The sequence below is a fragment of the Muscardinus avellanarius genome (genome assembly GCF_963383645.1).
Source record: "Muscardinus avellanarius genome assembly, chromosome: 1".
Taxonomy (NCBI): domain Eukaryota; kingdom Metazoa; phylum Chordata; class Mammalia; order Rodentia; family Gliridae; genus Muscardinus; species Muscardinus avellanarius.
In genome coordinates this window covers 158,629,069-158,656,601 of record NC_137786.1, presented here as the reverse complement: position 1 = coordinate 158,656,601, position 27,533 = coordinate 158,629,069, and the positions used below count along the sequence as shown (strand labels likewise).

Below are 27,533 nucleotides of genomic sequence, written 5' to 3'. Positions count from 1 at the left end.
AACTGCCTTTGCTTTCTGCTTTAACACACACACGCATGCACATATACACACACACACACGCACACACACATGCACACACACATGCACACACAGGCATGCACGTGCAAGCACACACATTCACACATATGCACACATGCATGAACATACACACGTACACACACGTGCACACACACATACACATGCACACACACTTCCCACCCAGATTAGCAGCTGTGCATGTGCATGTGTAAAGCATAATTATATATATTTATATCTTCTAGTCAATTCCTTTCCTTTTCATCTTGCCTCATGCTTTTGTTCATGTGATAATTAAGTGGTGACTGTGTTCCAGCTTTTCTGCTAGGTCCCTATAGCTGCAAGATGAATAAGACAGAGTTTCTAGTCTCAAGGAACATGGAGTCTGGTGTGTCTGGCTGACAAGCAGATGAAGAATTATGAGAAAAAGTAACTGAACTATCCTAGAAGTATGAGCAGCCCTGTGTTGATTCCTGGCACTCAGTTCCAAGGCTGTTTTTTTTTTTTTTTGTGGTACTGGGGGTGGAGCCTAGGGGCTTTCTACCTCCAGGCTATACTCCCAGACCTATTTTCTATTTTATTTGGAAACAGGGTCTCACTAAGTTGCTGAGAGCCTCACTATGTAGCTGAGGCTGGCTTTGAACCTGTGTGAAGTTTTTAATGTTTACTGATAGTCATTTTTATCAGGTGCTTTCCTCTTGAGAATACAATACAATACCATACAAAGCTTTTTATCCCTTTCTGGGACAGTATATATTTTTCTTAAGAACTAAGATTTCTGTATAAAAACCTTAGACCCAACAATCTGCACTGGTTTTCCTGCTGTGCTAGAGTACAAGTCACCAATGTTTCTGATTCCTGCTTGCCTTTACAGGGGAATCTCTTCCATTAGTTTCTTTCTATTTTCAGCCCTCAATGGATATCTCTTTGGAAACTTCCCCGAGCCTGAAATGTGTGTTGGTGAATCTGTGTCCTGGCACCTCTTTGGAATGGGAAATGAGATCGACATCCATTCCATCTATTTTTATGGTAACACCTTCATCAGCAGAGGGCATCGGACTGATGTGGTCAACCTGTTTCCAGCCACCTTCCTCACAGCAGAAATGATAGTTGAGAATCCTGGGAAGTGGCTGATAACCTGCCAAGTGAGCGATCACCTGCAAGGTAAAAAGGACAGTGACGTGTGGAGATGCTTAGAATGGGACAACTGAGCCACAATGGTCACTATGCGTGTCCAGCACTTGCTATTAGGTAGATTCTTATATGAATTATATTTGCTTAAATATGTAGGCAAATACACTATTCATCTAGTTGGCATCCTATCAACAGATACTTAAGAATCACTTTCCTGCCGGGGTCCAGCCCTAGCAGGAATCGGGGGTCATGTGTTGGTGAGAGAAGAGTGGAGGTCGTGAGAGAAAACACTGACACACGAGATCAGATGCAAGCTTCTCCAACTTTATTTGGGATTTGCTACAATCTTTATACTTTATTTCTTGGCAGGATAGACAAAACTACAGTGATGCAAGCAGAAAACTTCAAGGACAGAAAAAGTCTTTAACAGACTTCAGGGCACGGTGCCAGACATTTAATAAATCATAGAATGTATGCTTTGCCTCATATCACAAGGTCAGCTTGAACTTAATCTTATATGTTGGCCCAAACTTTGTCCTTGGGGGAAAAAAAATCTTTGCTGACTGAGTCTCTCACATGTTGCTGCCCATCTATTTTAGTTATAATGCTAATACATAAAATTCTAATTACACATATTAATCTGCATAATCTTAAAATAATTTTTTTTAAGAAGGAGATGCTGATCATACTCAAGGGGGACTTAGGCTTTTGCGAGTCCCCTGGCCGAACTTTTGCTCAAGGCCTGCATGAGATGCTGTAGCATTTCCCTAAGAACAAGATGGGGGATGATTGAACAAAATGATGAAAACTTCAAGGAACCTAAAGTCTAGTGGTTAGACCTAGTGAGTAAAATATAAGGCACAATATGGTAATGCTCTTTGGGCACTTACAGTCACAACTACAGAGTAATCAGGGTGACTCCTGAGAAGCTGGCTCCTAACCTGAGCCTTAAACGTGGGTGGGAACTGAACAGATGAAAAAGGAGAGAAAACCTTTGCTGGTTGAAGAGACATCATCTGAGAAAACCACTTGTTCTCTTAAAGCGACTGTAAGTAGACTTATAAACATTTAGCACCAGAAAGGACTTTATAGAGAGTCAGGACCGGTTCCCCATGCAGTCCTTGAATTCCTTTTGACATCTCTTTTAAGTCATTGCATCAGCTCAGCTCACAGTGGCTATATCAGAACATTCTTCCTTATGAAAAGAAAGAATCAATGGATATACAGTACTCTTCATGCCCATGAGAAGTGAATGAAAAATATTTGCTGATTTAGATAACTTGGTCTTGATTCATTGGAATGATTCAGAATAGGTCCTTACTGAGCTGGGCCATAGGGTTGTGCTAGAGGTTTGATGAGCAAGAGAATCCTCTGCAGGAGGACTGGGCCCTAGTGGGAAGGCTTTGAATGGCCAGGATAAGGAGGTAGACTTCCCAGACTGTCTGGGAAGGCAACTGGGAGCCCTTCCAGATCCTCAACCACACTAGTGACATACTATAATCAGTGTGGCATTTGGGGAAGAGTAATATTATATATTCTTACTGTGCAGAAAAGATTCTGTGGAAAATTCTGGCCACCAAATGCTGGTTAAGAAGTATTGGCTGCATTGGAGTGTTTTTTTTCCCTTTGTGTGTGGGTTTGGGGATGGAACCCAGGAGTTCAACCTCTGAGCTACACCCCCTGTCTTATTTTGTATTCTTTATTTTGAAACAGGATCTCCCTAAGTTGCAGAGGGCCTTACTATGTAGCTGAGGCTGTCCGCAAACCACAGTTCTCCAGTCTCAGCCTTCCGAATGCTGGGACTACAAGTGTGCGCCACCACACTTGGCTTGCATTGGAGTTTTGACATAAAGGGTATGATCTAGATGGTAAAAACAGGAAGAAAAAAACATGTGTCAATGAGACCAACATAGAAGAAATAATGTCTGATTAAATTTGTATACCACCAACTACATAAATCACTAATAGGTGCAGAAATCCAATCATTCCTGTCAACCTTGCACAACTAGTCTTAGTATTAGTCAGCTGGGTTGTTCTAGTGAAATTCAACTCAAGATTGATCAATTAATATGTATCAGATACTGGTCTGGGGAGATAAGAAGGAACAAGACAGGTTCCTATTCTTAAAAGGTTTCATGCTGTTGAACCTGGGAAGAAACTCTTTGACCTAGGTGTTCCAAATCGAGACTTAAAATCAAGACAATAGCAGCCATTTGAGCAAGTGAGATTGTGAAATCTGGCCAGTAGCTGTTTATACATTTACTGATACACAGCATTGCCTAACTTGTCTATATCTTCAGAAAAAATTATTGTGTCTGTGAATCTCATTATCATATACAGGAAGGGAGGAAGGGAGAGGGGAAAGGTGAGAAAAGGGGAACAGACCAAGTGATGTCACGTGCATATATGAAGGTATCATTGTGAACCTCATTATCATGTATGATTACAATATACCAATACATTTGATTATTAGAAAATACATGGCCTTTGATTTTAAAAATCAGTAATTCACCTAGAGATGCTGGTACCACACTTTGATGGATATTCTCCCTCACTATTTTCTATACCCTTGTATATAAATACGCATTCCATTTATAAATTGGAATAAGTCTGTTAGTCCTGTTCTACAGCTTATTTCTCTCTTATTAACATATTAAAACAATATTTACATGTCAGTAAATATAAAGCTACTTCATCATTCTTAATGCTTCTAGTGTCCATAATAAGAAGGAAATTACAATTTGCTTAACCAACACTCTATTGATGAACACTTGTATTTTCTCTTTGTTTTGCTACTATAAATAATTTACATATATGTTTGCACTTTTGTCTAAACATTTCCTTAAGAAAGCCCTAGGTTTGGAATCTCTGTGTCAGAGTTTTGTTTTGTTTTTGCAGTACTGGGATGGAACCCAGGGGCATTCTACCTCTGAGCTACACCCCCAGGCCTATTTTTTTATTCTTTATTTTGAAACAGGGTCTTACTGAGTTGTAAAGGGCCTCCCTAAGTAGCTGAGGCTGTCTGCGAACCCAGATCCTCCTGTCTCAGTCTCCCAAATGCTGGAATTATAAGTGTGTGCTACCACACCTGGACAGAGGTTTTTTGTTTTTGTTTTTGTTTTCAAAGACATGTATTGCTAAATTCACCTTTAAAGATTGTTGCTTTATGCCAGACATGGTGGCTCACGCTTGTAATCCCCGCACTTGGGGGGCTGAGAAAGGAGGATCACACAGGTTCGAAGCCAGCCTCAGATACTTAGTGAGGCTCTCAGCAACTTAGTGAGACCCTGTTTCCAAATAAAATTATAAAAATGGTCTGGGAGTATAGCCCGGAGGTAGAAAGCCTCTGGGTTCCACCCCCAGTACCAAAATAAATGAATAAATAATTAAATAATTAAATAATTAAATAAATAAATAATGATTGTTGCTTTTCCACCCACATTATGTGAGTATATCCTCTCCTCTATTTACCTGCCAACACTAAGAATTATTAATTCTTCTAATCTATACCAATATGATCAATTAAAAGCAGTGCTGTTGGATTGCTATTAAGATTGAACTATTTCCTCATTTGCTTATTGGCTGACGTTATTTCTTTTGTGAAGAATCTATTTATGCCTTTTTTTCTATTTGGAAACTTACTTTTTACTTCCTTATATGTTACAAATATCTCCTTTTATCCTTTGTTTTTAACTTTGCTAATAGTCCAGTTTTCTGTATAGAAATTTCAATAGTCCTTAAGTCAAATCTATTTGTCTTTTCCTGTATGATTTCATTTATACCTTGGCTTGTGGTTTTCCTCTATTCTGCAGCTGGTATGCTGGGACAATATGATGTTGGTAACTGTAAAGGTGATATTTCTCACCCCAAGATGAAGGGTCAACAGAGGCACTACTTCATAGCTGCTGAAAAAATTCTTTGGGATTATGGTCCTCAAGGCTATGACAAATTCAGCGGCCTTCTCCTAAATGCCTCTGGCAGGTAAGCACTCCCTGCTGTTGTGTCTAAGCCTGTCTCAGGGGAGGGATGTGGTGGGCTTTCCCTGTGATCTCACTTGTATTCCCAGCACTGCTCTGAATGGCATGATATCACTGCTTAGGGAGTTCTTTATGTGATGGGCTGGCTAAAACAAAGCACGAGATGCATTCATTCATAAAACACTTCTTGAGTACCTGCTATGTGTAAACTACAGTGCTCAGTGCAACGAGAACTACTAAACTGACAAAGAACAGAAGAAGGTATTTGCAAATATTAGAGCAGACCCATCTTTTAAAATAATATACTTTTATTCATGGACTGTAATTATATATCATAATGAGGTTCAGAGTGATAGAAACATACAGCCCAATCTCAAAGCGGGACTAAGACAGGATTCTTTTTCAGTGGAGATGGGCTTTTGGAGTTTGGTTTTGGGTTTGGAGATGAGTTCTTTTCTCTCTCTCTCTCTCTCTCTCTCTCTCTCTCTCTCTCTCTCTCTCTCTCTCTTTGGCTTAGGAGCAGCCTGATATAACTTATCCCTCCCTGTGGCCCATGAGTATCCTTTTTCTTTTTCTTTCTTTTTTTTCTTTGCGTGTCTGGGGATTGAACCCAGGGGGCATTCTACCTCCGAGCTACACCCCCTGCCCTATTTTTTATTCTTTATTTTGAAACCGGGTCTCACTGAGTTGCAGAGGACCTCACTAAGTAGCTGAGGCTGTCCACGAACCGTGATCCTCCAGGTCTCAGCCTCCCGAATGCTGGGATTACAAGCGTGCACCACCACGCCCGGCTCAGTAAAATGTCTTTTTTCCCTTCAAAGCTTAACTCTATTGTTGTCTCTTAAGTGAAGCCTCCCGTGACTCCTGAGTCATAATTAATTGTTTGCTCTCAGGGCTCCCATAGCATGTAATATTTTTCAAATTAAATCTGCAAATTCATTAAGTGGATGCAGACTCCTGTGACTTATAGCATCACGTGCCATTATGTCTGTGAAAGTATTAAAAATGCACAATACAGTACTAAGATTAATCACTATTACTCTGTAATCCTTTTTATGTTTGAGGAAATGTTTACAAAGTTCTCTGTGTGATCAATGATAAACACCCGTATTTCTTTCATTGTAAATTCCATTTATTCTTTCATAATACAGCCATCCATTTATTCTTCCACAAAACAGATACACCTGACCTTGCCTAAGGAATTGTAGGAATGACATATAAGAAACTCTTTGATAATAGCACTCACTGTTAGCCAGTATCTCTCCATAAACAGAATAATGAAAATTAGCATTTAAATTTATATTTTAGAGGCTTTGTAGAATTCTGATGTGTCTCCTCAAATATGAAAGATCCAACTACATTTAGCCTATACTTTGTGTGATATATGGAAGCTCATGTACTAGGTGGCATGAGGGATGCAGAGATGTCTAAGACAACGTCCCCACCTTATACTGAGAAGGTAGCTGTTTGCAGAGAAGAAGAGAAGTAACTTTGTAAGCTACAAGTAAGAGTGAGTTCTCTGGTTGTTTGACGAAAACAAAGATAGCCAGGGAATGCTTCACAGAGGACATGGGATTTAAGGAGAATCACTGAAAGTGACAGAATTTATTTAAAAGAGTAGTGAAGAGAGGGGATTTTAGGCATAAGGGTTTAAGTGAAGCAAAGGAGAAAGTGATTATATCAGAATGCAGAATGCAGATTATATCAGAATCAGGAGAAGGGGATGAGCTTTTGCACAGAGCATTTCGGAGAGAATTGGGTTAAACTGGATATAAGTTGAAGAGATCCTTTATTATTTATTTTGTGTGTGTGGCACTGAGGGTGGAACCCAGGGGCTTTTCTACCTCCGGGCTATATTATCAGACCTATTTTTTTATACTTTATTTGGAAACAGGTTCTCACTAAGTTGCTGGGAGTCTCACTAAGTAGCTGAGGCTGGCTTCGAACTTGTGTGATCCTCCTGTCTCAGCCTCCCAAGCACTGGGATTACAAGCGTGCGCCACCACGCCCAGCCCTTTATTACTTTTAAATTTCATTTGACTGGCAGTGGGAAGCAAATGAAGATTTGGGGGAAGGTGCATGATGATGGAAGTGCCATTGTGGAGATGACAGCTGTAGTAGCAGTGCACATGCTGGGGGGCTACTCCAGTGTGACAGAGAAGATGCAGAGGTGCAGTTAGGAGGGTCAAATAAAGCCCCAGATCCAAGGGGATAAAGGCATGAACCAGCGTTGTGGTTGTGGGAAGAAAGGCCAAAAAAAAAAAATCTAATGTACGTTGAAAAGGAAGGGTACAAACAATTTACAAAATAAGGATGAATGAGATATGGAAATAAGGCAGAAAAAGAAGACAAAGACAGTCTCTGTGTCTATAAGAGTGATATTACCATTGATGGAAATAAGATGGTAGAGAGTTAATATTCATCAGAAGTTATGTTCTTCTATTTCACAACTTTGAAATTTGGTATTGCATGTATAAAGTTATAATTCTCCATTAATAAAATGATTTGATTAACTAGACATGCAATTTCTTAATCATACCAGATACAAAGAGCTTTCTATATGCAAAGAATATTCATATTGACATCAGCAAGAGATAGAAGGATGCTAACTCTGCAAAGAAACCAGTTAGCTCTTTGTTACTCTGTAGGAAATCATTCTGGAACTCTGATATAGGTAAGGGAGGAGTTCGTCTATGGTGCCCTTGGTTACTAGACCTCTGGGGAAGAAAGTACAATGACTAAAGAGAAATAAGCGTGAGCATCATCCAGCCTCTGAAGACTTTTCAGGCTGGTTGACTAGTCCTGGGAACTTTGTTGAAGCCTGAGCCATCCTCTCTGGGAAGACGGGCGGGAGAGTGGGACAGATAACAAAACGAAGCTCCGTAATTAAGGCATTGGTGGATGTGTTCCTAGCCAGGTCCCTATGTCTTTCCACAGTGACTCTGCATTCTACTTCACACCAGGGAAAAACAGAATAGGAGGGAGATATTGGAAGGCTCAGTATACGGAGTATGTCGATGCAACTTTTACTCAAAGAAAGAAACTCTCTGGGACAGAAGCTCATCTTGGAATTATTGGTACAGTAAAACTATCCTCATGTTTTGAAGGGGGAGATGTTTCAGGGGGAGTATACATCTCTTGCTCCTATTCAGTCCTTTCTAACTCTTCTCCCCTTTCCTGTCCTCCTCCTGATATCTTCCAGGCCCAGTAATCAAGGCAGAGGTAGGTGATACCCTGCTAGTGACCTTTGCCAACAAAGCTGACAAGGTCTACAGCATTTTGCCCCATGGTGTGCTCTATGACAAGGTATCGGACGCCACTCCTAACATAGATGGTAAGTCTCAGCTTGGGTGAGGGAAGAAAATAGAATGAGGGAGCCAAAGACCAAAGATTACACAAATCTGTTTCAAATGCTGTTTCTTTCCCCTACCAGCCCTGAGAGTATGGGAATTTACTTGTATATACATTCATTTATTTTTGATACTGGTGATTGAACCCAGGGATATTCTGCCTCCAAGCAGCACCATCATACCCTTTCATTTTGAAACATGGTCTCACTAAGCTGCTGAGGGTCTTGCTAAATTGCTGAGATTGGCCTTGAACCTGAGATCCTCCTGTCTCAGCCTCCCAAGTACTGGTGTACTTGGTGATTATAGGCATATGCCACCATGCCTGGCTCCATATGGGTAATTATTTAAACTTCCTGACCTTTATTCTTCTTACCCATCACATGATGATAATAATACACACCTCACAGGGATTTGGAATGGAATGAAGAGAATGTGGGACAGGGCATGGCCCCTGTGGGATCTTGGGAAATGTTACTGTCTTTCCTTCCCTCTCAGTAATGCAGCTTACTACAAAGTGAGCTACTTTTATAATCACTTCCTCTTCTCTGTAGTTGGGACTTGTTGGGCCTTATTCCCTCTGAGTCCTTCGATTCTGGAATCTTCAGAGCTCTGCATGGAATGCAACTGGGGTCTTTTAGCAAGGGCTTCTCACTCTTAGTCACACCTGAAAACCTTTTAGGCATCCTGTGTTCAGTAACATAACTGAATCAGAATCTCCAGCTGATTCCAGTGTGCAGCCAAGACTGAAAGCCACTAGATACCCTACTGGAGTATTTCTACAGCAGGTTCCATGGGGTTCTGCTAGTTAACAGTGAGGGGGAAATCAGATTCCCAATGCTCTGTTTACATTAAAATTTTATACATGGTCTTTGCTCTGTCTCTTCCAGCAAATATTTACTTAAACTCAGAAATATACCCTGATCATTCTGTATGGCCTCTTTCCCCCACAGAACAGGGCACACAGGCTTTCAGCCCAGAGGAGGGGCAGCTTTTGCCTACTGACAGCAAGAACTGTCTTTCCACAATATTGCTTTTGAGAACCCATTGGTTCCTCTTTACCTATCCTCATCACTGTACCAAACATCACTGCCACCTTGGGCCCTTCCCTGTACCCAAGTGTGAACCTGAGCCCAGTGTGAAGTGGGATTATGTTGAGGTGAGAGGATGGAGAAGGAAGGAATGGAGGGAGGATGTCCTCTCCCCAGGTGCATCCTTAACTCTCCTGCCGCAGCAGTGTCACCTGCCCCTGAACTCTCAGAGTGACTTTCTGTGAGCAGGTGCAGAAAGAACACCAGGCAAAGCCAGAATGTTTATGTTTTCCATCTTTTTAAAAAATACATTTTCAGCTGAGTGTGGTGGCACATGGTTGTAATCCCCATACCTGGGGAGGCTGAGACAGCAGATCACAGGCACGAGCTGTGGCCAGCCTCAGCTACTTAGTGAGACCCTGTTTCAAATAAAGAATAAAAAAAAAAATAGGGGTGGGTATGTATAGCTTAGAGGTAGAATGCCCCTGGGTTCAATCCCCCAAAATACATTTTTATTGGTACATTGTAATTGTACACTATAATGAGGTATACAGTGACAGGCACACACATGTGCACATGCACACAGCGTTTCCCTCCAGATCTCACTCAGCTCCCTCCCCTTTCAAGACACGTCATTGAGATTAGTGTTGATGACTTCATATATGTACATAGTATTATTATTTAAACTCTTACATTCATTACATCTCCCTCTCCCCTCCTCTATTTCCTGAATCTTCTTCATTGCTTCACTGGAGTCTCTACACATTTATTTGAGGTCTCTTTTGTTACCCAATTTCTCTCTAGCTTCCACATATAAGGAAAAAAACCCATAACTATTCACTTTCTTGGAGTGGCTAATCTCAGCACAATATTCTCTAGTTCCATCAATTTTCCTGCAAATAACATAATTTTGTTCTTCTTTGTGGTTGAGTAAAAATCCATTGTGTATATAGGGCACAGTTTTTTTAATCCCCCATTTGTTAATGGGCACTTAGGCTGGTTCTATCTTTTAACTCAGTAAATTTATTGGTGACTTTTTGAAAAGCACGAAACAAGATGCAGAGCAAGTCTGTAGGATTTGCATTTAAATGTTGAATGGGCTATTACCACTCTTTGAATATTCACTAAACTTGGTATTTGAGTACAAAATGGAATACAATCTACAAAGATGAGAATCCTCTTATTTATGCTTCTATCTCACAAAACAGCAGACCAGGGCTGTGGCCTCCGTGATAGAAAAATACAATTGTCCTACAAAACACATCTTTATCAGAGGTAGACAGTCATGGCCGGAGACCCAAAGTGACAGGTTTAATGTTCTTGGCTATTGCTTTGAGTAACTACCTTGTTTGTATCCTCAGGATTTCTGAAGCCAGGGGCACATGTTAAGCCAGGTGAAACCTTCACATACAGATGGACAGTTCCCGAAAGCGTAAGCCCAACAGCTGATGATCCTCCCTGCCTGACCTATCTTTACTTCTCAGCAGTTGAGCCAATCAAGGACACCAGTGCTGGCCTTGTAGGGCCTTTGCTGGTCTGTAAAAGGGGCGTTCTCAATGCTGATGGGACACAGGTAGGCCATGAAATGTCACAGCATTCTTGTGGATGTATGTGGGAGGGATCAGCAATGTGGCTGGAGATTAGATAGTGATGAAGAGTCAGTTACAGAATCAACTTTTCTTGAAATTGACTTCTAGATGAAGATTTTATTATTTTTTATTTAAAACTTAAATTTTTAGTTACCAGTGCCCATCCAGGAACTTAGCATTTTTGTATGTTGTATCTGGGACTCCATGGGCCTCATTTCCTGCTTGTTGCTTTGATTCTGGAATCTTCAGAGATCTATATAAAACACAACCGGTGTCTTTCTTGGCTAAGGTTTCTCACTCTTGGCCACATCTGGTAGCCTTTAAGCATCTTGTATTCAGATATTTCTGATTAATTAAATCTGAATCTCCAGGTGATTCTAGTGTGTAGTCAAGAGAGAGGACCACTGGAACTCCTAACTGTAAATTGGAAATGAATCACTGTGACTGAAGGAACAAGAAAGTGTATAGATAACTTCTTGCAAGTCCCAACTTAACAACTTGAATGGTCTCACTGATTAGTGGGGCAAAGCATAGCATTTCAAGTTAGGTCTACATGATATTAAACACATTTATCAAAAGAAGAACATCTGGTCTTTAACCATTTACTTCCCCAGTTGTATCACCATTAAGCAATAGCAAGACAATTTATTTAAATGATATATTTGATAGTATCTGGCTTTGAATGGGTTCATTTCTGAGCTCAAAGGAATTTCTAAGTTTAGAGGACACAAAATATCTTACTCTGAGTCTCAGATTTTCATTTCTCTGAATGGAGAAATGTCTATTGCATATGTAATAAACTGAGTATTTGCACTGTACCAATAATATGGGATAAAAAAGAATGATTACAGTTGAAGAAATTAAGATTCAGAGACATTTATCAATAATGTAGGAATTACCCCTAGTAAATAGTAAAAGTCTACAGAATGCAAGGCTTTCAGCATCTACCTCCGTCCTCTTTTTTTTTTTTTTTTTTTTTTTAGTACAGTAGCTTGCTACATATCAATTAAATACCTAAGCCAAAGAGGTTGTGTCAGAAAATATTTGTAAGGAAATCCTGAATTTTTCCCTGTTGCATCCATTCTGTGGTAACTTTGAGGTTTGCTAGAAGTACCTTAGAGTCTATGGAAGTTGTTGTCTAAGAGAAATTATTGTGAGATCACTTACACAAGATTTATGAAAGTTTAAAAAAAGTAATCTGAAACACTCTATACCTGAGATTTGGCTGAAAAAAATACATTTGGCCAGACATAAATTTTTAGTGCAAGAAATACCGAAGAAACACCTACTATGTGTCAGTCCCTCTACAAGTGAAAACCTGGACAGGACTCTTCTAGGAAAGTGAATAAATAAGCATGGAAAGAGCTGTTTGCATCTCTTTCCAGTAAATTGTCATAAGTTCTCCCAGAGGTGGATAGATGTCATGCAGGTGATACGCCACCGCTTTTTAATAATCATGACGATGAGCCCAAAGACAGTTGTGTCACGTTATAGGAAGGCTTCTAGTAGAGACATGGTTCCTTGCAAGAAGTCAAATGTACGGAGGAAGGATATAATGAGAAAGACACATTTTCTGGGTATCAAGTGAACCCATCAGAGTCGTGCCAGGATCCTGACTTGCAAAATGATACGGTGAATCTATGGCTAATGTTGGTCAATCCTAAACCAATTTGTGTAAACTTTGAAAGCAAATCAGTACCAAGATTCGATGCAAGCTGTCCCTTCTCATGTATTTGTTTTTCTTCTCTATAGAAAGGAATAGACAAGGAATTTTACCTACTGTTCACAGTATTTGATGAGAATCTGAGCAGGTATTTTGATGAAAATATTCAGAAGTTTGCATGGGATCCCTTCAGCATTGATAAGGAAGACAAAGAGTTTGTGAAATCCAACCGAATGCATGGTATGATAATTGACTTTCCCTCCTGTAAAGGAAAGGCTTCATTGCATTTGAAGTGAGCATGTTTGGAATGTTTTAATTGCTTAATTTTGGTTTCTTGGTCATGAAGGAAGTTACTTCGTGCCTTCAGCTCCACAAGGTATCTCTCAGAGTTGTTATGAAACTTAATTATCACTTCTAAAATTTTTTATCAGCCTTAGATCAAGGAACACAGAATTTGAACTAGCAAAGATCACAGTCCACTGGAAATAGAGAAAATTACTGACAACATTTTCTCCCTTGGGCTCGCAATAACACTCATCTGATACCCCAAGAGATAATAGGAGATAATCTTACACAGCCAGATATCTCTACTGAAGTAATATTTACAACTGCTGAAAAGGCTAATTTGTAAAGTACTAGCCATTCCTATCCTAGATCTTCATTGGAAATGAATTACTTAATTCTCTTTTCCCTGTCTCTCTCTTTATATTAAGTGTTATTACAGTAGCAAACTACCTGGTAATTGGTTGTGACTAACAGGATTCTCATTAATCTTGAGCACATCAGCTAAGGTGGCAAAGTAATGAGCAAGAGCCCAACTCAGTGTCTGCAAGAATGTGCATCTGACACGGGCGCGAAAGCAAGCGCCATGATGGTGTTAAACTGCTTATTTTAGGCCAGAGATGAACATTTATTTGCTGCCTCTTAGAATATTATGGAATAACAAATAGCCCCTAGCCTTTCTCCCAGCCAAGGAAACAAACAAAATCCCAAGGTTATAAGTGTCCCACAATGTCCAGGGCACAGATTTCCACAGTCCCTGACGCTCAGTTCCAACAGAGTCCTTCTTGAACCACTGGAAAGCAGAGAACAAGGCCCTTTTCAACATCATCTGTGGAAAACTTTGCTATACTTAAACATAGAATTTATTTTGAACTTCTTAGTAGTTAGTAAAAAAAAAATGGGAAGGTGAGCTGGAATCAAGGGAACAGTAATTATTTAGTGGGGAATCTAAGTTATAAAAAAAATTATCATCAGCCAGGGGTGGTGGCGCACACTTATAATCCCCACTCTTGGGAGGCTGAGACAGGAGGATCACACAGGTTCAAAGCCAGTCTCAGCTACGTAGTGAGGCTCTTGGCAACTTAGTGAGAGCCTGTTTCCAAATAAAATATAAAATAGGTCTGGGAGTATAGCTCGGAGGTAGAAAGCCTCTGGGTTCCACCCACAGTACCACCAAAAAAAATATATGTATATATATATCATCAGAGAGACCTTTATGGAGAAACTATAAACAACTGAATGGACCATGTCAAATTTAGCTTCAACCTGGTTTGACAATGTGGAACTTGTTCTCATATTTTAGAAATGCAAGACACGTCATTTTTAAAGCAAAGTTCAAGGAAAATAATATATCTTGATTCAAATTTTACACTGGTTATGTGTTAATGTCTACTTCCAGTCTTGCTTGCATGAAGTAGTAGGAAGAAATAATGAAACTAGCTGGGCGTGGTGGCACACGCTTGTAATCTCTTGCTTGAGAGGTGGAGACAAGAGGATCGCGTAGGTTCAAAGGCAGCCACGCTGGCGTTAAGAGACCCTGTTTCCAAATAAAACAGATAAAAGTATAAAATAGGTCTGGGAGTCTAGCCCAGAGGTAGAAAGGTTTCCAGGAACCCAATACCACCAAAAAAAAAAAAATAATGAAATTAAGGAGAAGGGGCCTCACATGGTACAATGATTTGTGTTGCATCTATTATATAGACTGGATTCAAAAGGTGTTTGCTTAATGAATGAATGATCAAGAAAGAGAAGTTTTAACAAGAGTTCCAAGTCAAGAAAAGATTCTCCACCAAGCCAGCCAAATTCTAAATTTATTGGTACCATGATTTATTTTATTACTCTTTAACATTCAAAGGATAAGATTTTAATCGTTTATTTTAAAAAGCATTATCAAAGTTTTGCTTTCTCTCCTAAAAATGTGCTCTTCTTAGAAGCCCCAGGGCTTCTTAGAATTTCTACTAATAGTTCCAGATTTAAGCATGATTGCCATGTCCTACTGGATCTGCAAATACAAAAGTAAAATAATAATAATAATAATAATAATAATTAATAAAGAAAGCTGGGCATGGTGACGCACGCTTGTAATCCCAGCATTGAGGAGGCTGAGACAGGAGGATGCGGGTTCTAGGCCAGCCTCAGCTACTTAGTGAGGCCCTCTGCAGCTTAGTGAAACCCTGTTTCAAACTAAAGAATAAAAAATTGGGCTGGGGTTTAGCTCTGAGGTAGAATGCCCCTGGGTTCAATTCCCAGCAACACACACACACACACACACACACACACACACACACACACACACTCGAGTGCTACAATAACCCTGACCCTGAAAGTGGATATTTAGCACAAATCATAATTTGTTGAGTGAATGTTATATGCATGGTAAAGACATATGCTAGAGAAAATTCAGAGATCTGTCCATTTAATTGACTAGGGGATGTTCTCTCAACAGGGAAATCAACAAAAATACACTAATAAACCTAAGTATTCAAAAATATTATAATTTGGAGGCCTCTTGTTTAACTGAAAACATGTTCTGAAGCTTGGGAATAGAATAACTTACATATTTAGATCTAATTATGGTTCTATACTCACCATTCCCCTTCAGTGGTTAATGCAACAAAATTAGCATCCCCAAAAAACAGCAAGAGACCTAACACATTTTTCTTTCTTCTGTGTTCACACTTCCAATAAAAGCTCCTCAAATAAAAAAAGTAAAAAGTAATTTTACTTGACAATAAGATTATACAAGAATAGATGTTAATAGAGAGTAGGAAGGAGATAGAATAGCTCTCTCTCTCTTAGAGCCATCAAGCATAATTATAATTATGTGTACTCACCAAGAAGCCATTGCTATTTGATCATGACGTTCACCCTCACAAATTGGGAATGTGGTTTTTAAATTCTTCTAAAGGCATTGCTCCAGGTAGCTTTATCAATAGGTGCTATTACTGATAGGTTGAGGTTGATGTAAAAGATAAAATTAATTTGCTACTCTGGAAGCACAGAGGGTCTTCATATCTAAGAAATCATTAAATACTCCAGCTGTTTTTCACACTTTTATTGATGCATTGTAATTACACATCAGAGTGAGATTCAGAGCGATATATTCACACATACACACATCGCCTCGTAAATTTTTCCTCTGTATACCATCTCATTCCCCCTTCCTCCCTCTGAAAACATATTAGTGAGATGGGTAGTGATATCTTCATATATGGAAGTAGTATACCATGATACTTTCATATACGTGTACTGTGCCTTTCCTCAAGCCTCCTTTATTCCCCTCCCTGATACCCTCCCCCAGTCACCTTCCACTAGCCCAGTGGTCTCTCTCCTTTAACTGAAGTCCCTTCTGTTCCCTGTTTTACCTTCAGCTTCTACATCTGAGAGAAAACATAGGACCCTTGACTTTCTGATCTCAGCATAATATTATCTTTCAATTATTTTACTGGGACAAGGAAGTAAAAATTATAAAACAACTTATTTACTTAAGAACTAACCTTTTATGAACTCAGTGTTCCCTTACTACCCCCCAAATCCCTCTTTACTAATCAGACATGCAAATATAAAAATTTATTAAAAATCTTTCAAATGAAGCAGAATCCATAAATCAGTAAAGGGATGTCTGATAACTTCCAGGATCAAATGTGAAGCCATTGGCTAATGAAGTTTTGGCAGAATTAAATAAATTAACACCTGAAAACCAGAAATTTAATAAAGGAGATGAAAGGATAAGAACTTCAAAAGAAAATGATCATTCTGTCAAGAGTTTTAGAGAAAAGTATGGGAGGTTGGTGAAATCAATGAATATTGTATTTTGCTAAGGATGATGTTCCTTATGGTATGCAAAAGTGAAATATCGAAAGAAAGGAATCCTATTATGCCACGAAACAATTTTGCCAGAAATATTATGCAAGAAAACAATTTGATTTATTTCTTATTGATTTTTAGAGTCCTTGAAGGTGTGTTGTTTACAATTTTAATAATTCTAGCATTTATTTTTTTTATTCACTCAATTTTGATCTTCATTGAAAATTGGCTTACCTCATGGCTTTTTGGTAGTGCCATTTATTCTCTGATAACAAGGACCATCTGCATACAGTTTATACATGTGGAACCTTCTGCTCCAAACTGATAGTTTTCACTAAGATGGTATGCTTTTAGTATGTGTGTATAATTACAGTGGATTCTGACTGGCTTCTTCCTTCCCTTTAGCTATTAATGGTTATACGTACGGCAACCAACCAGGCCTAAGCATGTGTAAAAAGGACAGAGTTTCCTGGCATTTGATTGGAATGGGCACTGACACCGACATGCATGGGGTTTATTTCCAAGGGAACACCATTAACCTGCGAGGGACTCATCGTGACTCCCTGGCTCTGTTTCCCCACATGTCCACAACGGTATTCATGCAGCCAGACCATGCAGGTAAATTTAGTGAATCTGTCTCAGGTAACCACATTCCAGCTCAGCCTAGTGGAGACCTCCCCCAGAAGAAATCCATAGACTTGGGGAACTTTGAGGGGTACAGACACAAATACAGTTGTCATTTGAATCAGAGGACCTTGGATATTTTAGTTCAAACATACAGTGTGAAAGAATAGAGGAGAGAACATCCACAAAGCAGAAGGGGAAGCCCTCTAAATGACTTTGCTACACAAATCCTAGGCAAATGCTCTTGATTTATCCATGAGAATTCGTCCTCAGAAAGGAGAGGTTTTTGTTCTCATTAAAAATGAGTATCAGCCAGGCGTGGTGGCGCACGTTTGTAATCCCAGCATTTGGGAGGCTGAGACAGGAGGATCACAGTTCGCAGCAGCCTCAGCTACTTAGTGAGGCCCTCTGCAACTCAGTGATAAATCAAGAATAAAAAAGGGGGCCTAGAGTATAACTCAGAGGAAGAATGCCTCTGGATTCCATCCCCATAACACACACACACACACACACACACACACACACACACACACACACACGCAAAATGAGTATCATTCTAGCTGCTTCTCTGAAGCATCTGCCAGGCATGGATAGCCCAGTGGATGCTGTAGGCGCTGGAACTATAAATGTAGCCATCACTGTAGCCTAAGGACTTAGTGGTCTTTGAATGAGCTATTTGGGGACATCTCTATTTTCATTCTATTGGGTTCTTTTGGTTTCCCCAGAGGGCAACTGTATTGGGCCTGGAGTCTGTGGAAGTCCTTGTCAAGTGTCAGTACCTGGAACTTCTTCTCTTAAAGATCCAAAGCTAATTAGATAATTGGAGCAATTTTACTTAACGATGTAAAGCAACACACGGGAGCGTACACTAATTGCCACACGCAAAGTGAGGATAGCGAGTGCTATGAGCATTCAACAAGTTTTTCTAACCCAAATTTTTTTTTATCAGTCTCAACAAGAAACCAATATGCTACCCAAGATGAGTACTTGCTGACTCTGTCCTATTTATTAATGAACATGCTAATTTACTTACTTCATACCAGAACAGCCTCTGTGTCATCAGTTAATAACTTGAGATTTGGCCTTTAAAACCATTGCCCAAGAACTACTATAGACTAGGAGGCCTATAATCTTTGTCTTGTAAACACAGATTTCATGGAGTGTTTAACCTTTCTCTATTAGTCTGGGTGATCAATTACGAGTCACCTAAACCAAGGTCGGCTTTTCTGTTTTGTTTTTAGTACTGAGGATTAAACCCATGGCATTCTACTTCTGAGCTCTACCTCCAGGCCTTTTTATTTTGAAACAGGGTCTCACTAGGTTGCTAAGGGTCTTGTTAATTTGCTGAGGCTGGCCTCCAACCTGCAATCTTCCTGTCTAAGCCTTCCAAATGCTGGAATTCCAAACCCAGGTTTCAAAGTGTTTTCGGTTTGTTTGTTTGTTTAGTTTTTTAAACACACTCATTAAGACCAAAGAAAGGAGAGGATTGGAAAGCAGCCAGATCGTTTTAATCCATAGAAACAAGCAGTCAAAAATAGAACTAGCTGGAATAATTTTAGAGATTTAACTATTTATTTCAGGACTTTGATCATTACTCATGTGCCCCACAGGCTTTTAAATAGCTTCCCAAACAGTGTTTTCTGGTTTATGTTGAACATAAATCTGGTCATTTCTAAAAAGCTTGGTCATTTCACTAATTCCTTTCCTTTTCTTTTTTTTTTTTCTTCCTTTTTTGGGAGGGTGGGAGCTGGGGATGGAACCGAGAGGCATTCAACCTCTGAGCTACACCCCCTGCCCTATTTTCTATTCTTTATTTTGAAACAGGGTCTCACTAAGTTGCAGAGGACCTAAGTAGCTGAGGCTGTCTGCGAACCACGATCCTCCAGTCTCAGCCTCCCGAATGCTGGGGTTACAAGTGTGCACCACCACACCTGGCTCATTTCCTTTGCTTATAAGCTCAGAATGCTCAAAAAGTGGATAGCGCAGACAGTAAGCTGCAACTCAAACATTTCCTCTTTGTTCTTAGTGAAGGTAATTCCTTGGCTCCTGAAGACCCATGATGAACAGACACATTATATGTTCCCTACAAAACACACACATTCAGAGGGAGGTCTTTCTAAGTTGGCCTTCAGAGGTGTCTTCTCTATGGTTCCATAAAGACCCTTCCTTAAGAGGGGCCCATTTAATGGGGGCTCTCGGTTACCAATTGAAACAGCTGTTCATGCTCAGCCTGAAGGGATAATTTGACAATACTTGGAGTTATATGTATAACAAAATTGAAGCTATCAGGGTTAATGATAGGCATGCTAATCACTGACCAAGAAGTACGGTCTATTGGAGAAGGGAAGAAATTATTGTTCCAATAATTTCATTGAGGTAATATCTTCAATATTTGGTTTTAAATAGTTTTATGGTGAGTTTAATTAGGATATATCTACCTGATGTTGGTACAACCAAAAAATTTAGTTTGAAAAATTACTTAACTTTCAATTTGACATGATTATTGATATTATGTAGCGAAATGTAGTCAATTTCATCTTTTCATTTTCATTTGGCATAATGTAGACTTAGAAACCATTGAACATAAGAACCTCCTTTGCTCAAGGCCCTCATGAAGTAATACATTTGGCTTTAATAATAATAATAATAATAGCTTACAAATTCATTGTGCTTTATAGTTTATGAAATCCTTTAGGGCAAAATTCATGACTTCAGAAATGTGGGCTAATTTGACCTAGTCATCTTATGTATAATTAGTTCTTTTTAAGCTGGGCTGGACTAAGATAGCTATACCTAGTGGTAATTTTCCAAGAGTGACTGCCTCCTGGTAGGGGAGGACCCAGAGAAGTCATTTCTTGGTAACAACACTGTAAGTTTTGTTTTTTCATTACAAATGAATTTTAGATGGTATTCTTTTCTCCAGAAGTAAATGTATTTAAAACAATTTATTCTCCTTGTGTTTGGTAATAAATACCATAAAATTAATATTTTAAAAATATACCTTGCCAGGCATAGTGGCATGTACTTGTGATCCCACTATTCAGTAGGCTGACACAGGAAGATCACAGGTTGGAGGACAGCCTTGGCAACTTAGCGAGGCCCTAAGCAACTTAGCAAGGTCCTAGTTTCAAAATTAATAATAATAGCCAGGCGTGGTGGCGCACGCCTGTAATCTCCGTGCTTGGGAAGCAGAGACAGGAGGATCATGCCGGTTCGAAGCCAGCAGCGCTGGCTTAGGAGATCCTGTTTCCAAATAAAAATATGAAATAGGTCTGGGAGTGTAGCCTGGAGGTAAAAGGGCTTCCAGGAACCCCAGTACCACCAAAAAAATTAATAATAATAAGAAGAAGAAGCCTGGGCATGTAGCTCAGAAAGAATGCCCTTATGTTCAATACCCAATACCAAAACTAAAAAAAAACAAAAACACACAGTGCGCGCGCGCACACACACACACACACACACACACACACACACACACACACACACCATCTTACCAGTTATTGATTTTGGAATAAAACATGTAGATTGTTAAAAAGATGACTGGCACTTAGCAAGGCTCCAGGCAAACCTAGCGAGACCCTGTTTCAAAATAAAAGGTAAAATAGGATGTAGCTCAGAGGTAGAATGCCTTTGGGTTCAATTCCTAGTACCACCAAAAAAAAAAAAAAAAAGGCAAGCACACCAGCACCCAAACCACCACCCACCTGCTCCTGATGCCCAGCCTTTCGCTTGCAGGTATTTTCAAGGTGTTTTGTTCTACCTTGCACCACTTCGCCAGAGGCATGAGTTCCATATATGAGGTCAACGGCTGTGGCAACAGGGACCCTTCTGAGCAGCCCTACGGGATGATAAGAACCTTTTACATCGCTGCTGAAGAGGTAGAATGGGATTATGCCCCTAACAAAAACTGGGAGTTCGAAAAGCAGCACTTGGACGCAGGAGGGGAAAGGTACCACAGGCGCTGCCGCCAAGTCTCTTCCGTGGGAATGCGCATGCTCTGTAGGCCTTGCTCGCTCAAGGAAACCTAACAAGGCCGGGGGTTTGCCTGCACGGGGTTTGCCTGCGCGGCTGGCATTCAGAAGCCTTTACTTCTGTGCCCTGGAAGGGAGGCTGAGGTCACCCTGAGGCTCCGCAGCGGGTTCTGCGCGCCTTCCCTAGTGGCTGATGGATGAATGGATGTGTTGTTGAACGCACAGAGGGAAACAGTTTAGGGGAAGAGGTGGGTACCACAGTGATGGTGGGATGGGGGGATGGTAAAAGCGCCCAGAGCAGGTGGAGGTGTTGTAGGTGTTGTAGATCTTGGGTGGGCAGATGGGCTGCCGTAGACTGAGGAACTCAAGGAGGGGACTGAGGAGAGCCTTTGGCTGAGCCTGTAGGGGGCAGCCAAGGAGGAGTAGGAGGCCATGGCCTTGGGAGAGATCTCGAGTTGTGATGGGAAGAACAGATGTCTCTACTAGGCCCTGTACCCACAAAGTCCCAAGGTTTACCCTCCTTTGTTAGGGCAGCCAACAGTACATGCCAAAAACTCATCAATGCCCCAGGTGTGTACAAGATTGTGTGTATTGGTCCTCGACCACCCTCCTCCAAGAGCCCAAGGACCACTTCCCCAAGTGCCTCAGAGTCAGGCACTACCTCAGACCTCTTCCCCCAAAGGTAACAGTCTCTGCTTCCAACCACCCCAGGTGTGCGTATTGCTGTCCTGATATGCAAATGAGGAAACTTGGGTGCAAAAATTCAAGTTGTTCACCTTATTTTTGGCAGAGTTGGAATTGAACATAGACCTTTCGAAGGGCAAAGCCATGTTTCCTCCAACATGCCATGCCATCTGTCTGTGCGCCCCAGTTCCTCTTACTACCTCTCTACCCCATGATCCCCCACACAGCATACAGATCCTCTTTGGCTGTGAATCATGCAAACCACTCCACACTCTGTTATTTCTAATCTTAACACATTTGTTTCTTGCCTGGCTTGTTGACCTTTTTTATTTTCTTTTGAGGTTTCATGTTCCTAGAAAAGAGACAGTAACAGTGCCACCTTATGGATAAATGAAGAGAGAGAGAGAGAGAGAGAGAGAGAGAGAGAGAGAGAGAGAGAGAGAGAAATTATGTTGAAGAGTTGCCTCAGGGACAGGAGGATTTAAAATATCATTATTCACTAACCCATTTGTTAAACCAGACCCCCATCCTCTGGGAAGCTGTGCTGTTGTTCAAGTTAAAGACTGATGTTGGCACGGTGAAAATTAAATGAATACTAATTCGGTCTATTTTTCTTTTTATTTTATGTGTGTGTGTGTGTGTGTGTGTGTGTGTGTGTGTGTGTGTGTGTTACTGGGGATGGAACCCAGAGGCTTTTCTACCTTCAGGCCATACTCTCAGACCTATTTTATATTTGGAAACAGGGTCTCTTTAAGTTACTGATAGCCTCACTAAACTGCTGAGGCTGGCTTCGAACCTGTGTGATCCTCCTGTCTCAGCCTCCCAAGTACTGGGATTACAAGTGTATGCCACCATGCCAAGCTTTATTTTTTTTTTTAATTTTTGGTGCCAATTTTATTTTGAAACAGGGTCTATATGAGGCTGGTCTTAAACCTGTGGTCCTCCTATCTTCACCTCCCGAGTACTAGGATTACAAGCATGCGCCACCATGCTTTGCTCAGTCTTTTCTAAAATGATTATTTCATTAAGTGGCTTCCAATATTGAAGAAATAATTGTGTAATGTATTTTTTATTTTTTATTTTTTATTGGTGCACTATATTCATACATCATAGTGGGATACAAACTTTTGTAGACATACATGCACACATCACCAGTCCAGTCAGCCCCCACCCGATACCCACCCCATTCTCTCCCCATCCCTCCTTCCCATGCTTGGCTTAGTGGTTGACATCTAGTATTATAGCAATTTATCCAAACTTAAAAATGATAATCTCACATAACAGTTTCATTTGTCTGATACCAAGCTTTTGATGACTTAAAGATAACATTTCAATATTTCTTTTTGCTTTCTTTCTTACCAGAGAATATTTTTTTCTATTTTTTTTAGGTGAAACTATCATATATTTATATATTTATTTTTCAGAAAAAAAATCTATCCTAATATGGAATATGGACTCTAGATACCCAAAACGATCTTGGAAAAAGAACAAAGCTAGAAGATATATATTTTCTGATTTCAAACCATATAAAGCTACAATAATTGAAACAGTGTAGTACTATTCTAAAGGCAGATATATAAACCATTGGAGTTAAATAAAAGCCTAGAGCTAAATTCTTCCCTATATTGTCAAATTATTTTTGACAAGGTTTCCACGAACATTTGGTGGTGGAAATAATAATCTTTTTAACTAAATATTGTTGAAAAATAATAATTACATGGAAAAGAATAAATTGGACCCTTACCTAATCCCATATACAAGTATTAACTCAAAATAGATAAAAGACCTAAATATAAATCTTAAGACTATAAACTTTTAAAAGAAAATCTGGGTCATAAAACCTCACAACATTGAAATTGGCAGTGATTTCTTGGATATGATTTCAATGGCACAGGCAACAGAAGAGTATACAAACTCCCTAAAAAATAAAAAAAAAATTGTATATCCAAATACAATGTAAATAGAGTTAAAAGTTACTAATAGAATTGGATAAAATATTTCCAAATGCTATATCTGAAGGTATATTAGTATTCCAACTAGAAATCCTACAAATTAACAACAATAAAGGCAAACAATACCATTTAGAGATAGGTAAAAGACTAACATAAATAATGAATCTCCACACATAACCAATCTTAGTTGTCTGTTGGATGGAAAATCTTGTTTCTCTGGTTCTGGTATGAGTTACCTATTTCTTCTTTGTAGTTAATCTCTTTGAGTATTTTCTCTAGTGCTGGTTTTGAAGACATAAATTCCTTCAGTTTCTGTTTGTCGTGGAAGCTTCTTATTTTTCCATCTAATTTGATAGAAAGTTTTGCTGGGTAAAAAATTTTTGGCTGGAAGTTGTTTTCTTTCAGAGTTTGGAATATGTTACTGGCTCTCATGACTTGGTTTGGGAAGTCTGGAGTGATTCTAATTGGTTTGCCTCTGAATGTCACTTGGCCCTTTGTTTTTGTTGCCTTTAAGATTCTCTGCTTGGCTTCCACATTGGTCATTTTGACAATTATGTGGCGTGGGGATCCTCTTCTCTGATCCTGTCTAAAGGGAGTTCTATAAGTTTCCTGGATCTGTGTATCAACCTCTTGCTCTATGTTTGGAAAATTTTCTGCTATTACTTCCTTGAAGAGATTGTTGATCCCTTTGGTTTCACTTTCTTTTCCCTCCTCTATTCCAATTATTCTTAGGTTAGCTCTCTTAAAATGGGCCCATATTTCTTCAATGTCAGATTCCTGCTGTTGGATATTTTTTTCTAGATTAGAAACTATGCGTTCATTTTTGGAATGATCATCTTCTAAGAGCGAGATTCTGTTCTCCATGTGGTCTAATCGGTTGTTTGTGCTTTGAATTGAGGACTTTACTTCATTAATTGCATCCTTTATCTCTTTTTGGCTCTCTCTGAGTTCTTTTCGAAGCACCTCTATTATTTCTACAGTTATTTTCCTGATTTGATCTTCTAGAAATCTCTGATTTTCTGTTTTATCGGGTTCTGATGTTGTGGGGTTGTGGGCATTCATTGCTCCAGTATTATTCCTCTTTCCCATGATTTTGGAAGTTTGTTCCTTCTCTGGGTTCTTCCCTGGGTCACTATGACTTCACTTAAGGTGTTCTGGATCTCGAGTCTGTAGTATCTCAGACCCCACTACTCCTTTACTGGGTTGTATCACAGAGTCTCCGACCCAGGGAGTCGATAGAGGCTGCTTTAGACTGTGGGGGGTGCCAGGTTGCACGTTCTCCTATGGTGTGATATCTCTGCCACCACCACTCCCCAACTGGGTCAAGTCCCAGGGAGTACAGTACTGGGATTTCTCCTCTGTGGCCCTCAATTTGACTCACTGTTCTTGAGTTCGCAGATGTAGCTGTACTGGACTCGGTGAATTCTCTGCTGCCGCCGCCGGTGGCAATATGGCGCCGCTGCTATGCCCTCGGCTGTGAGGCTGGCTTATTTCTTCTTGGTTTTGAGTTCCACTCTGAGTCCCTGCAGCGTGTGCTGAGCTCAGCCACTGGGAGGTTTAGATGCTCCCTGCACTGAAAAATCCCGCCTGGCTGTTCTGCAGCGGCTCACCTCGGCTTGCTATAGCCGTCCGGTGAATTCGCCACTGCCGCCGGCAGTATGGCGCTGCTGCCGCGTCCTCGGGTGTGAGGCCGGTGTATCTCCTCTGTGGCTCTGAGCTCTGTTCTCAGTCCGCTTTCTCTCTGGAGCCTGGTGGTTTTTTTGTTTCTCTGGTGATGGTGTTTTCTGGCTATGAAAGGTGCTGATTTTGTGGTAATAGAGATTGGTTGTTAGCGGGGCTCTTAAGCCCCGCTTTTCTCGGTCGCCATCTTGTGTGTAATGATTTTGATTGCAATCTTAGCCCACTAATGTGTAAAAAATACAGCTTTCCATTCCTTCTATATTCTTTCTTTCTTTCTTTCTTTCTTTCTTTCTTTCTTTCTTTCTTTCTCTCATTTTAGCTTCTGTTTGAAACCCCAAACCCTCTGGACTAGCAGAAAAGTCTAGCTTTGGTTTCTGGGACTCTTTCTCCATTGAAACAGGTACTGGTGGGGAGGAGGGTAAAATGCCCACCCTCTTCATGCAGCTCTGGTTATTGCCCACAATTAAAGGCAAATCAAGATAAAAACATGTTCTCATGTTCAAAGCACACCAAATTCTAAAGATTAAAAACTTAGAATGGAAGTGAAAGAATAAGTTCTTCCAGTGGTGCGTCTGCAGCACCTCTCTAGATAGGAGCCCAGTTCCCATGCCTCTGCTTTTTGCACCACGGCCATGGTTGATACACATTTGGTTTTTAAACCACCTTTAGGTACAGGCTGTCTTCAAGACATTTCTTGTCCTGGTTAACACAGACTCTCTGCCTCACCGTGGGACCTGGAAGTTTTTCTTTGGGGTTTCCTAAGAACACACTGAGAAGGCCTCAGATCCCATAAAAGGAACAAATGGGATTACCAGCACAATTCTTTGTAGCAAGTTTGTGCTGTGGGAGGGGATTTGGAAACAGAAATAAAGTAGGTATAGAAAAACAAAGCTGTATTCCTAGAACTCTTATGCTTGTGGACTAATATGTGTATGCTTTAAACATCTTAGGATTCTCCATAGTAATCATCAGCTACTGAGCAGCCCCTACGACCAGGCATTTTGCTGAGATTTTTACAAACTATGTATGATAGAATCCTCACATCATACTGGATGCATTTAATCAGCATTTTCCCAGGATCCCTGCAGTGTCCTGAGGAGATGATGATAAAGCACGTACATAGTACTATGTGCCTTAGGTATTAACTTAGTACTAGTGACTTAGTTATTAACTCATGCAACCCTCCCATCAATCCTGTATGGTGGGTGCTTTATTACCACCCCATTTTGCAGAGAAGGAAAGCTAGGAACCAGTACAGTGTGGCTCTAGGGACTGTGCCGGTCATCACCACAATTTTTATTAGGAATCCAGGAAAATAAAAGTGAAGAAATGTTCTCTCCCTTTAGAAAACATACAGTCAGAGGCAGCAAGTTTATATATGTTTATTGGATACCTGCAATGTGCTGAGCATTGTGCAAAGTGCTGGTGAATCTGTGTGGAGGACAGATGAGCTTCTTTCCTACACTGAATTCAGGTCCCCGAGGAAGATGTAGAACAGACACATGGAGGGAGGCCGGCTGCCTGTAAGAGCATGGTGGTGTGCAATGCAGTGACATAGCCCAGTCACGGGGGAAGGTGGGGAGAGGGGAGAGGGTCAGGGAGAGTTTCCTGGAGGTAGTCGTCTCTGCGCTGGGCTGTGAGTGCCAGTGGAAGAGGCAGGAGGCATTTCTTGGCAGAGGAACCCACATGTATAAAGGCCCGGAGGGGAGGGAGAGTAATTACCTCATGTTCAAGGGTGTGTTCAGAATGACCAGAGAAGAGTGTGGGCCAGTGATGG

At 40.4% G+C, this 27,533-nt stretch overlaps 1 protein-coding gene across 1 annotated transcript in view; it reads left to right on the top strand.

The window, feature by feature from the left end:
- The window catches only part of HEPHL1 (hephaestin like 1), a gene marked incomplete at both ends in the record, with an annotated part of 85,937 nt that overhangs the window by 40,879 nt on the left and 17,525 nt on the right, over positions 1 to 27,533 (top strand). The window contains 8 exons of the mRNA XM_080692610.1: positions 925 to 1,179; positions 4,962 to 5,130; positions 8,064 to 8,203; positions 8,329 to 8,460; positions 10,866 to 11,077; positions 12,846 to 12,996; positions 17,251 to 17,463; positions 21,205 to 21,418. Of these exons, the coding sequence (XP_080548736.1) occupies positions 925 to 1,179; positions 4,962 to 5,130; positions 8,064 to 8,203; positions 8,329 to 8,460; positions 10,866 to 11,077; positions 12,846 to 12,996; positions 17,251 to 17,463; positions 21,205 to 21,418 (1,486 nt within the window). The remainder of the gene's footprint in view (positions 1 to 924; positions 1,180 to 4,961; positions 5,131 to 8,063; positions 8,204 to 8,328; positions 8,461 to 10,865; positions 11,078 to 12,845; positions 12,997 to 17,250; positions 17,464 to 21,204; positions 21,419 to 27,533) is intronic.